General features: G+C 53.3%; 4 protein-coding genes across 4 annotated transcripts; 1 reads left to right on the top strand and 3 right to left on the bottom strand.

Annotated features, from left to right (window-relative positions):
• Positions 1 to 129: 129 nt before the first annotated feature.
• Positions 130 to 1,551, bottom strand: P152DRAFT_325749 (phosphoric ester hydrolase-like protein). The gene has a single exon (XM_033675239.1). The coding sequence runs from the start codon at positions 1,224 to 1,226 to the stop codon at positions 240 to 242; it is 987 nt and encodes a 328-aa protein (XP_033534412.1). The 5' UTR covers positions 1,227 to 1,551; the 3' UTR covers positions 130 to 239.
• An 85-nt stretch (positions 1,552 to 1,636) lies between these two features.
• P152DRAFT_513823 (uncharacterized protein) lies at positions 1,637 to 4,352 on the bottom strand (the record flags this gene model as incomplete). Its single annotated transcript, XM_033682823.1, has 3 exons — positions 1,637 to 3,842; positions 3,897 to 4,112; positions 4,197 to 4,352. The coding sequence occupies 3 exons, from the start codon at positions 4,350 to 4,352 to the stop codon at positions 1,827 to 1,829; spliced, it is 2,388 nt and encodes a 795-aa protein (XP_033534411.1). The 3' UTR covers positions 1,637 to 1,826.
• Positions 4,353 to 5,432: 1,080 nt separating this feature from the next.
• On the top strand, positions 5,433 to 7,753 carry P152DRAFT_325836 (kinase-like protein). Its single transcript, XM_033675240.1, has 2 exons — positions 5,433 to 5,542; positions 5,596 to 7,753. Exon 2 carries the CDS (start codon positions 5,721 to 5,723, stop codon positions 7,560 to 7,562), a length of 1,842 nt encoding a protein of 613 aa, XP_033534410.1. The 5' UTR covers positions 5,433 to 5,542; positions 5,596 to 5,720; the 3' UTR covers positions 7,563 to 7,753.
• On the bottom strand, positions 7,629 to 9,565 carry P152DRAFT_457981 (uncharacterized protein). Its single transcript, XM_033679352.1, has 3 exons — positions 9,019 to 9,565; positions 8,332 to 8,968; positions 7,629 to 8,276 (listed from the first exon to the last, which is right to left on the bottom strand). Exons 1-3 carry the CDS (start codon positions 9,373 to 9,375, stop codon positions 7,945 to 7,947), a joined length of 1,326 nt encoding a protein of 441 aa, XP_033534409.1. The 5' UTR covers positions 9,376 to 9,565; the 3' UTR covers positions 7,629 to 7,944.
• Between the last annotated feature and the right edge of the window lie 1,283 nt (positions 9,566 to 10,848).

The following is a 10,848-nucleotide window of genomic DNA, read 5'->3' as shown; positions in this document are numbered from 1 at the left end:
CGTAAGTAGGCTGCAGTCATGCATGCTCCTGTGATATCAATTTGCTTGATTCACCTTTCCCTTTTCAATTTTCACCATTCACCTGAATTCATGGGAGACTAGAAGATCAGATGACCAAAATAACAGTGGCTGTTGAGCAATACCGGTATAAGAAGTAGGCTCCGACAGTCCAAGCACCTCGCTATGCAATCTTCCGAATTAATCTGACGAGCTCAAGGCCACGACCAGAGCACCAATGTTCAAATGTCCACCACCTGGACCTCTTTCCTCAACTTTTTCTTATTCGCAATCGTCAACGCCGCGTTGACCATAACCGTTGTCTTCCGCCCCCCTCCCCACACTCTATCCCACACCAGCCCCCTCCCTCCCTCCACCAACAATCTCACCAACCCCACCCACCCTTCCACATCAATCCACGCAGCCACCACTCCCCTTCGCTCATCCCGACATATCAAGTCCTCATACACACTTTGCCCCCCATCCCAACTTACCACCTCTCGCCCCCACCCATCATGCACATGCGCACACACATGCAACCGCGGTCTTGTCCGCCACATCTCCTTCAACAGCCACTCACACCCCAACCCTGGCCGCAGATTATCCAGATGCCCTTTCGCCGGCGTATGCGTCACCAACACATCCACCCCGGCCGGCACCGTCCCGCTCCACGCATCCTGCCCCCGCCGGTACTGGAACGCGAACTCGGGACCGCCGCACGCGGGAATCTGCGGCGCGCCGTATATCCGCAAGGAGCGCTTCCCGTGACCGGGGAAATGTAGGGTGATCTCCTCGTGCTGGAGGTAGTGGATGGTTCCCCAGTTCAGCTCGCCGTCACAGTCGGACGGTTTGAGCGTGCGGCGTGAGCGGGCATCGAGATACGTGTCGTGGTTCCCGGCGATGGCGATTTTATGCGGGTGGGGGAGGGAGTGCAGCCAGTCGATGTGGGCTTGGAGTTCGGAGAGGGTGCCGTGGATGGTGAGGTCGCCGGCGTGGATGAGGATGTCGCCGTAGGGGATATCGGATGGGATGATGGTGTGGGTGTCAGAGATGCAGACGACGCGGATAGGGTGGGTGGGTTTGCGGGGGGAGCTGTGGAGGAGGTTGAGAAGCTTGTAGATGGCGCGGGCGAAGAGGGAGATGGGGGCGAAGAGGAGGAGTTCGAGTGCGGAGGGTCGGGAAAAGCCGCTGGAACGCCAGAGGCGGAGGCTAAACACTTCGGTGGGCATGGTGCTCGTGTCGGATGGAGATTAAATTATGTAGCGTCGTAGAATTCTGCGGCCGTATATGTCGTGACTGAAGGACAGGCGTCGGTCCGCCAGGTGTGGGGTATCAAGTCATTTTGTAGTGGAGTTGCTGGACTCCATATCAGAGGTGAACCAATTCATACATGTGAAATCATTCAAGCTCAATGCCGCTTATTAATGAACAAAGAAGGAGGAGGGAATTATTGAATCTTGAGCTGCGACCCGTCAAGTCGAATCATCGGTGCATGACCTACGTTGGAGACTTGGAGTGGAACTTGCTTAATCAGCAATGGTCTATCATCAATCATGCCCTCATGGATTGAAGTCTCCTATTTAAGGGTTTCCATGACCGAATATTTATATGCAGACCTGGCGCACAACGTCACTAAATGAAATTACGAGATGTAAAATGACTCGCTAATATGTATACAATATAATATAATCTTCAGAATTACTATGCCCCGACAATTATATGTTATCCCTATATTGCTTCTTCCAAACTCCTCATCCAAAGCCCCTATTTGACACGCATACGGCCCCTATCGTCCATTATATATTCCGTACCCCCTCAGTTCCACATCCTTAGAACACCAAAGCCGCAACCGCGCCACCGGCCATAACCCCCAGAATCTTCCCAGTTTTCATCTCCGCACCCCCAGTAAACACCGGCAACGCACCTGTCGTCGTCCTTCTCGGGGCTGTAACCAGCGTACCCAAAGTGGTTTGAAGCACGGGCGGCACGATCGTCGACGCTGTAGGCAGCGAGCCCGCAACAGTGGACTGAACCGGCCTCCCGGGATTAGGCTGGGCGGGCCCGGCAGCGGGTGGAGTGGTAACCGGCACCAGATTAATGCTTGAGCTCGAGCCGATGGTGAATTGGATGGCGGGGACAGTCACCACGGTGGTGAGAAGGGAGGTGGTGCTGGACGAGGGGATGGGAGTTCCGTTGGTGGAGCAGGGAACGGTGACGGTTGTGGAGATGTAAATGGTCGTCATGGGGGTTTGGGGGACTGGTCCAGGTGGGGAGGGTACCGGGGGGACGATGGGGGCTCCGGGAGTGGTTGAGGGGGAAACATCAGGGGAAGTGGGCCTCCCCGTGCATTTGGTGCAGATTGTGGATGTCGTCGTGATGAGGATTGTGGAGACGCTTGGAGTTTCAAGGACTCTGGTTATTGTCCCAGAGGTCACTGTCTGGCCAGCGGGGCAGGTGGTAAGAGTGGTCGAAACGATCTCAGTGGCGATGACATCGGACTCCGTGGGTTGGGATGGTACCTCTGGCGAACCAGGAGTCGATGATTGCGCTGAGGGCTCGGGAGTGAAGGCTGAAGGCGCTGGTGAAGATGGTACAGGAGTTGGTTCGGTTGAGATATATGTCGGGCAATCGGTGACGATGCCAGGGTTCTCGGGGATTTGTGCAGCGCAAATTCCCTGAAGGAACGTCAACGCTTTTGCGATGATCGTCTCGTCAACGCCCCATGAGTTGACACAATCAATGACATATTTGGTAAACTCCGGGTTCTTGCAGTAGCAGTCGAAGTCGGTATTATCGTTGCAGCCGGACTTGAACATCCAGGTGTTCATGCATTTGGGGAGAACATCTGGACATTGCGGTGGCACCGCAGGAGGGGTATCTGAAGGAACGGCTGGTAAAGACTCGCTCGGAGTTGACTCCGCTAGAGTTGAGGACGATGGGACAGCATCACCAGGGGCGCCGGAAGGAGGTGGAGGGGACGTAGGAACCTCGGACACAGGACAAATGGTAGTCGAGACGGCGACAGCCGACGTGGTAAGGACTGTGGATCCAGCGGGGCAATCGGTAACAGCTTCGCTGCAGGAAGTGATTGTGAAGGTTTGAGTTGAAAAGATTGTGGACGTCGTCATTGGGACGCTGGAAGACAAAGTTGGCTCGGTCGGAGATCCTGGAGTAGAGGATGGTGTAGTTGCATTTGACAATGGATATGAAGGGACTGGAGAACTCAAACTCGGTGGTTTGCTCCCAGTTGGCCTACCCTCGACGAGGGTGGTAACCGGCAGGGAAGATGAATCCGTTGCGGAAGAGCTGGGGGATGACTGCGACGGTGGGGTCGTATTTTGAGAAGTGTTGCAGTCGAAGATAACACTGTGAATACCAACATCACAGCCCTCTTTTTCATGCTTCGGCACCTTGACAATGACCTGCGTAGCACCTCCACATTGGGTATTAGAGATAATGGAACCACCAGAATTGCAAGGAGAGGTCTGTCTGCAGGTGGATCCATCCTCCATGCCAAATACAAACTCCAGATCGCTGTCTCGACTCGTGGAGATGTGCATCTGGGTAATCGAGAAGCCCTGCTGACCTTGGCCGCGGGAGATGCTCGGTCCGCTTTCCCATTCAGCCGTTCCTTGGATACACTTGGAGTTAAAGGCCCGCTTGGATAGGGCATCACGCTTGCCGAAGGAATTGGCGCAAGTAAACCCAGAGAAGTCAAAGCCCTGGTATTGGGAGAACGAGCCAGTCTGGAGGTCGTTCCAATCAAACCCGGAGCTTTGGGCATCCGAACAGATGTTGTTCGTGTTCGACGGACAATCGAATGCTTGCGCACGAACGTTCCAAGTCTAGAGTAACATAAGGATATGTCATGGTATAGCTTTTCATCAATATGTACTTACCGCTTGGACTTGATCGGCAACCAGGCCAATGGCAACAAGCAGAGTAGAAGATACTTTCATGACTGAGGTATACGAATGAAACGGCAACGGATTAACTAACAAGCGAAATCGTCCCAGACTGACTTCAAAGAAGGTAATGGATATTGATCTGATCAAGCGAGAGCAGGAAGAAACGACAGGCTTCTGTGAAACAAAATACGAACGAGTCTGTGTCCACTATACAACGAAAGGAAATAAAGCATTTGATGAACAGAGAACATACGAAGGGTTCTCATCCCTTTCAATATGTAGACAACCTACCAGCGCGGATGGAATTGATCGGTCATGAAACCCGTGAGCTTCCAATGTTTGCACCGAATCAAGCCACTCCGTAGGCAGCCGAAGCAACATGCGGTTGCGATTCGACGATAGATTGAAATCGTGCCTAGACCAAGCCACGGCGACGCGCGAAGTCATATTCAATGTGGAACCGAAGCTTGAAATGGTGGTGGTGGACAGCTGTCTGGGAGTCTGATATCCAGACAGTTCAGTTTGGGACTCGATCAGGCGCTGCAGGGGTTGAGTTGGGGGCAGGAGAGGGACGAAAAGGCTTCCTGAAACATCGATGACTGTGCTCCGTAGGCATGTCTCTTGTACACCGACCGCTAATTCCGTTTCGAATAAGTCGTGTGTTTCTCGTTTATCCACTGCAACTTGGAAATAGATGTCTTGTTCCTATTTTGGGGATTAACCGCCGGGTGGAGCGGCGCTAAATCTTGCGTCTGGTCGCCCACTCAGCATTTCAGGCCCATCCAGCCAGGATGCAAAACCACCTGGTTTAGTTTAACATTGAAACAACCACATCCGAGCCGTCCATTCTGAGCCAACGAGCTAAAAATCATTGCTGAGCATGTCCAAAACCCGTGGTTCTCACTCGGCAGGATGCTAGGTAGGCGAGGAATATGTTGAGAACGGACGGGGTTTCGAGGATTGTGACGTGTGGCTGGGTCAAGTTGAATCTCGAGGACCAACCTAAGATGTATGTTGAGTCCAGTAGGGTTATCTTACTGCCTTGATGTGTAGAGGCTCAAGATGGGTGTAGAAGTATCTGAACGATTATTGAAGAATGAGGAAGAATGAGGAGATGAATTGGTCTTGGGAGTGGTGTCGCGCTGGACGCGCGACGGCACGTGACAAACCCACAAAGAGTGGCTGGGGCGGTGGGGCCCCGCATCACGTGCATCGGGAATCTGGTAGGCGGGCCTTCCCGTAGAAATTTGGAAAGACACCCAAAGTTCCTGTTTAAGGCCAGCGCTGCCATTTTTCACTTTTCCAACTCTCCAGCTTCACCTTCACTTCAACGGCTATCATCGACACACACATCTGACCGACTTGCCAGTATATCTACTGGCAGTTCCATACCTAAGAGTTAATATTTCCGCCAAATTACCGTCTATGTCCTCGCTCGCACCCATCCAGAACGCTTTTCTCTTCCCTCTGTCCGGCTTTGCCCTGTCGGCTTTCCCAAACGGGGTCTCGGGTTTCTTGGTTTCAAAGAGTGAGGCTTCCTTTGCTGCCCTGGTGTGGCTACTGGCGCGTGGTCCGCCTTGAGCGGACGTTAAATTTTCCCGAAGGATTTACTGCGGTAGTCCGAAGGATTTACTAAGGTAAATATTGCATATGCGGTATAGGTCAAATCCAGACACTAACCGGGACAAAGATTGACAACACTATTTCTCTGGACAAGCGAATCACGCTAGATCTCTGGCTAGAGTCGTAACGGCCGCTGCTGAGTATCTAACACACAGCAAGCTAGACCGACTCCAAAGTGGCCGTTCATACGGAATGGCTCCATCTGCGGCCGCACAATGTCCTAAGCGGTCCTCCGATGAGGACTCGAACACGAGTAATCTCTCTCGATCCAGCACGTGGAGTAGGTCATCCATGACATCGCCCGAATCCGATTCATTCCGACCCAGCCACTTCGATCCTACCAGTCTCGTCGATGGAATCCCACACACTCCCCCGATGCGAATCCCGTCGCAATCACCAGGGAGGATAGCTCAGCGGAGGAATCAGGAGGATATTCCACTACCCGAGAAACGGCTAGACTTCAATCAAGTGCAGGAGAACGCTTCCAAGAAGAAAAAGAAGAAGCGAGGTATGAAACCTGGCGCTCCCGCTACGACGACTGTTCGTGGATTCTACACACCCGTCACGTCAGGCGGCGAGGAATCGGAGTCATCGGTAGCGAACACGCCGAGAGTGGGACCGACTCTCACTGACCTACCGAGCATCACGAGTAGCCCCGGACTCAGGCCAACTTCCGCCGCTGGACAGGTCAGCGCGTTGCAGCTTCAACTTGCAGCTTTGAACTCCAGGACTGATAGTCGCGCGTCAACACTGCGAACCGTGAACAATAGCGGATACGGCACGCCTCGATCCGACTCTGATCGGGGAAGCGATGGGGAGAAGTATGCAGCCAAGACGCGGACGTGCGACGTAGAAGTGCCGCTTGAGCAAGACTTCGTTAGTGCTCAAGTTTCCCTCGGTGCAAATGCGATAGGGACGGAGTCTCAGCTTAGCAATGGCCGCGAGAAGATGACAGAAGACGACTTCACTGCATTGAAGTATCTTGGCAAAGGAGCATACGGAACGGTCTCGCTGGTCAAGCACAAGGAGTCGGGCAGGTTGTACGCCCAGAAACAGCTCCGCAAGGCATCTCTCCTTGTGTACAAGCAGCGCGCCGAGAACGCGAAAACCGAACGCAACGTCCTCGAAAGCATCAACCGACACCCCTTCATCGTTAAGCTCTTCTACGCCTTCCAAGACCAAGAGAAGCTGTACCTTATCCTGCAATATGCGCCGGGCGGTGAGCTCTTCCAGCACCTCCGCGAGGAGCGCATGCTCCCAGAGACCACTGTCTCCTTCTACATGGCGGAGATGATCCTCGCGCTGCACTATCTCCACAGCGAAGTCGGCGTCGTCTACCGCGACCTGAAGCCCGAGAACTGCCTCCTCGATGCGGATGGCCACCTCCTCCTCACGGACTTCGGTCTCTGCAAGGAACGCATCAACGACGGCGAGCGCTGCAGCACCATGGCCGGCACCGTCCCGTACATGGCACCGGAGATGATCGACGGCCGCTCATACGGCTTCTCGGTCGACTGGTGGGCGCTCGGGGCGATCGGCTACGACCTGTTGACCGGCTCCTACCCTTTTAAAGGCAACAACGACAAGGCGCTCCGAACGAACATCGTGAAGGCGAAGCTGAACCTCCCGTACTACCTCAGTCCCGACGCGAAAGACCTGCTCACCCGCCTGATGCGCAAGGAGCCCAACAAACGCCTCGGCGCGCACATGCCGAAAGACCTGGACACGTTAAAGAAGCACCGGTTTTTCCGGGCGATCGACTGGCGGAAGTTGGCGCGGCGGGAGGCGGAGCCGCCGATTCAGCCGCTGATCACCGATCCGGAGTTGGCGGAGAACTTCGCGCGGGAGTTTACGGAGGTGCCGGTGGAGGGGCCGGGAGGGGGGATGCGGGCGGGGATCGATGAGATGTATTTTCGGGAGAATGGGGGCGATGGGGTGGGGTTGGGGGTGGATGTCGATATGGAGGATCCGTTTGGGGGGTTTAGCTTTACGGCGAGCGAGAGTTTGTTGGAGACGGGTGAGTTTTTTTGTTGAGGGGTTCGTGCGTTGTGCGATTTTACAGCAGTTCGATGGCAAACATTTTGTGAGCAAATGCCGTTCCGCGAAGGATTCGGGTCAAATTCAATTTCGCGTGTTTGGAGGAATCAAATCTATTCTTTTTTGGTTTGCATGTATCCATTTATCTCAGTGCTGCCGGACCAAGGAAACTTCACAACCGCTCGTATGTTCATTACCTTTCCATCAGCGCCCTGCATGTCTCCTTTCAGTGTACTCCTATTCCAAAAAACATTGAGAAGCGACAGAAATTACTCTGGTATCATAGAAGCGGAAAAGTAGGCCATTATCCAATTTTTAGCCATCAAGCCGATTTCGTGGTCTCGTAATCCTCATCCATCATCAATCACCCACCCCCCACTCACTTCCCCAAACCCGGCTCTTTCTCTTGTCTCGTCTCCTCCTCCTCCTTCGGCAACGGCACCTCCGCCGGATCCTTCTGATTCAGCGCTGCTTCCAGATGCGCGGGCGCCTTCGCCGGCTTGTCGTCGATGACGGGCGGGTCGACCTCGGTGGGCGCGATGCCCTCTTTCACATCGCTGGCTATCATGGAGCTAGTGTCCATGTCCGACACGCTCCTCTCGAGATCGGAGTCGGAATAGTCGGTGGGGTCGGCCTCCGCCGAGAGGCGCGCTTGGTCGAGGCGGACTTCGCGGCCGCGCTTGTGGCAGTACCAGAGGACGAAGAGGAGGACTGGTGGGTTGTGTTAGGACGGATCAGTTGGGTGAGATGATTGGGGGAAACTTACGGAATACGGTAAGACTCATGAGCACGTTCGTCCCCGTGACCAACGCAGGGAAGCGCAGCTTCAAGAAATTCAAGATGCTTCGCAGCATTGTCGCGATGGCGCCTTGTTCCGACACGAGCCTCTTAACCGACGGCACCGTCCCCTCTTTCTTCTGCTTCTTCTTCTTCTCCTCCCCTTCTTCCTCCTTCCGTTTATCCACCTTCTCCGCCTCCGCAGCCTTCACCCCCGCCACCCCCGACCCCATCGCCATCAACTCCGGCCCCAAACTCGCCCCCATCTTCCTCGGTAAGCTCTTCACTAGCGTCTGCAGCCACGGCGGCAGATCCTTGTACATCTTCTTGATCTGCTTGTGATTGCGTGTCAGCAGCCTCTCGAGGTCGTCGTAGGCGGTCGGCACGCCGTTCACGATGTCTTTCAGCACCTGCGTGAAGTCGTCCATGAGCTTCTGTGAGTCTTGGGAGATGCTGAAGACGCGGTTGTTGATGGCGGAGAGGTTGAGGCGGTCGAGGAGTGAGGAGAGATCGGCTTTTTCTTGCTCGGCGGTGGCGGCGTCGACGTCGACGGGGAGGTTGATGCCGGTCTTGAGGGCGGAGGCGGCGGAGGCGAGGTCATTGGCGGTTTGAGTGCGGGCTTTTTCCTGTTGTTCTTTAGTATCTATTCGGACATCGCAGGGAGAGGAAGTCCGACCTTTTGGCTGAGGAACTTTGGCATTGCTACCGCAGGAAGAAATGCGAGGTATGAGCGCTTCGCGGGCGTCGTCGTCAACTCCGCCTTGCGTATGTCCTTTTCTTCTGGAGGTGACATAGGCAAAGGGACTTTCTCTGCCACTAGTTGCACTTCGTCGTCTGGTTCGATCTGCTTCCCATTGTCCAGGATCACGGTTGGTCGCGCGGGTAATGGAGGAGGGTTCTCGTCGTCTGCGGACGCGATCCGATTCAGGAACTCCTCGTCCTTTGCACTTAAGACGGGTGATTTAACACCCTCGCTCTTCTCGGTCTCCTTCTCCTTCGCGCCCTTCTTCAGGTGGAAGTATTCGAGAACCATGCTGGCTGTGGCGACTCTCGTATGCGCAGCAAGTTATAATGAGTATACGAAGAGGATTCAGATGATTCAGTCTCGCCCGTATTTAGGGATAGCTTAAGGATGAGTATAAGGTAAAAGACAATTTATCATGACGTTCAGTTCTGTACGCCTCCCAACAACTCTCAGAACCCAGTTAGCGATCCAGTTCAACCCCGACGTCATAGCAGCGAGCAAGGTAACATTACCGCCACACTTAATATATGTGGCGCAGTCTATATTGGGGCGGCAGGGGCCTAGCGGGCATGGCAGGGTCACTGACCTAACTCCGGCCTCTCTTCAACCTCCAACCTTCCATAACGTAGAACGCGAATAAAACTTGCCAAATCTTCCTTAAATTGACTGACGGTGCTCTCAATACCTACTTAACCTTATAGGATGCAGAGGTTCAGATTTATGGAGCCCTAGGAGCGGTCCTGGCGGTGCGGCACTTCGGCTTCACCTACACTGAGATATTGACCTTGCTGTTGAACCAAGCACTGAAGTTGCCGCATATCGACGCACCTGAGCCCTACGGGATTTGTCAGGAAAGATACCAGCCGATTATATCCCGAGGGTACGTGATATTCTCTCGGCGACCACGCATCGATGATGTCCTCATGACGACGAGTTGCTCCTAGGGTATCAACATCGCCTTGATTTTGCACCGTGGCATACATGTTGTTGAGATTGTGCTAAGATTGGAATGTCTGTAGAGGCTCAAACTTCCACGTTTGGAATATCTACAGAGGCTCAACCTTAGGCACAGTGGGTAAGGAACTTCATATAGTTCAAAGGAAGAAAGATAAGACGAAGAACAATACAAGCTGTAGGCCATTGTTCTCAGAATGACAGTCCAATATCTGTAGAATAGTTGCGCTGTGATTAAAACTAAATAACAGTACAGAACCGTTCCTTATATAATCCTCCTGCCTATCCGTTTGCAGCGTTCGTATAAAGGAAAGGTTGTTTTAACAAAGATTAACCACTTCATTGAAGTGGTTATCCAAACACTAACCATAACCAGATCTTGATACCTGAAGCATCAAGTTCCATTCAGGTTGGAAACAAAGACACTGGCTTGTCGTTAAAGACAACCATGTCAACACATGTATATGCCCGTGATAGAAGTGCTCGCTCCTGGGCTACCACGCATGTCGCTTGCCTCATGTTCATGATCGTTTGCTATATCTCATGCATGTGGTATCTAACTGACGTCGAATAGGATGGACTTGCTAATATGCTGCTGGCGACACTACGATGACTTTCAGTTCTAGGATTCATAACTGCAATGTTCAGGGGCGTTTCAACCTGATGATTTGGAATAACTAGTTCCTGGGAATACTCCACGGACAATTATTCTGTTCGAACAGGCATTGAATGTCCTCAAACACTTACAGCCACCGGGGCATACTAAGTATCCATCCCTTCGCGGAGGATGAGACGAAATAACTCTTG

Source organism: Eremomyces bilateralis, assembly GCF_010015585.1.
Source record: "Eremomyces bilateralis CBS 781.70 unplaced genomic scaffold P152scaffold_8, whole genome shotgun sequence".
In the NCBI taxonomy this organism is placed as follows: domain Eukaryota; kingdom Fungi; phylum Ascomycota; class Dothideomycetes; order Eremomycetales; family Eremomycetaceae; genus Eremomyces; species Eremomyces bilateralis.
Note: the sequence above shows the minus strand (reverse complement) of the source record. Positions and strands in the feature narration are given on the sequence as shown.

Excerpts from the sequence above, each read along its gene's own strand:
- P152DRAFT_325749 (XM_033675239.1), bottom strand. The coding sequence starts at position 1,226 with ATGCCCACCGAAGTGTTTAGCCTCCGCCTCTGGCGTTCCAGCGGCTTT.
- P152DRAFT_325836 (XM_033675240.1), top strand. The coding sequence starts at position 5,721 with ATGGCTCCATCTGCGGCCGCACAATGTCCTAAGCGGTCCTCCGATGAG.
- P152DRAFT_457981 (XM_033679352.1), bottom strand. The coding sequence starts at position 9,375 with ATGGTTCTCGAATACTTCCACCTGAAGAAGGGCGCGAAGGAGAAGGAG. Across the intron at positions 8,969-9,018 it reads CAAAGTTCCTCAGCCAAAAG|GAAAAAGCCCGCACTCAAAC; the intron begins GTCGGACTTCCT and ends AAAGAACAACAG. Across the intron at positions 8,277-8,331 it reads CATGAGTCTTACCGTATTCC|TCCTCCTCTTCGTCCTCTGG; the intron begins GTAAGTTTCCCC and ends ACAACCCACCAG.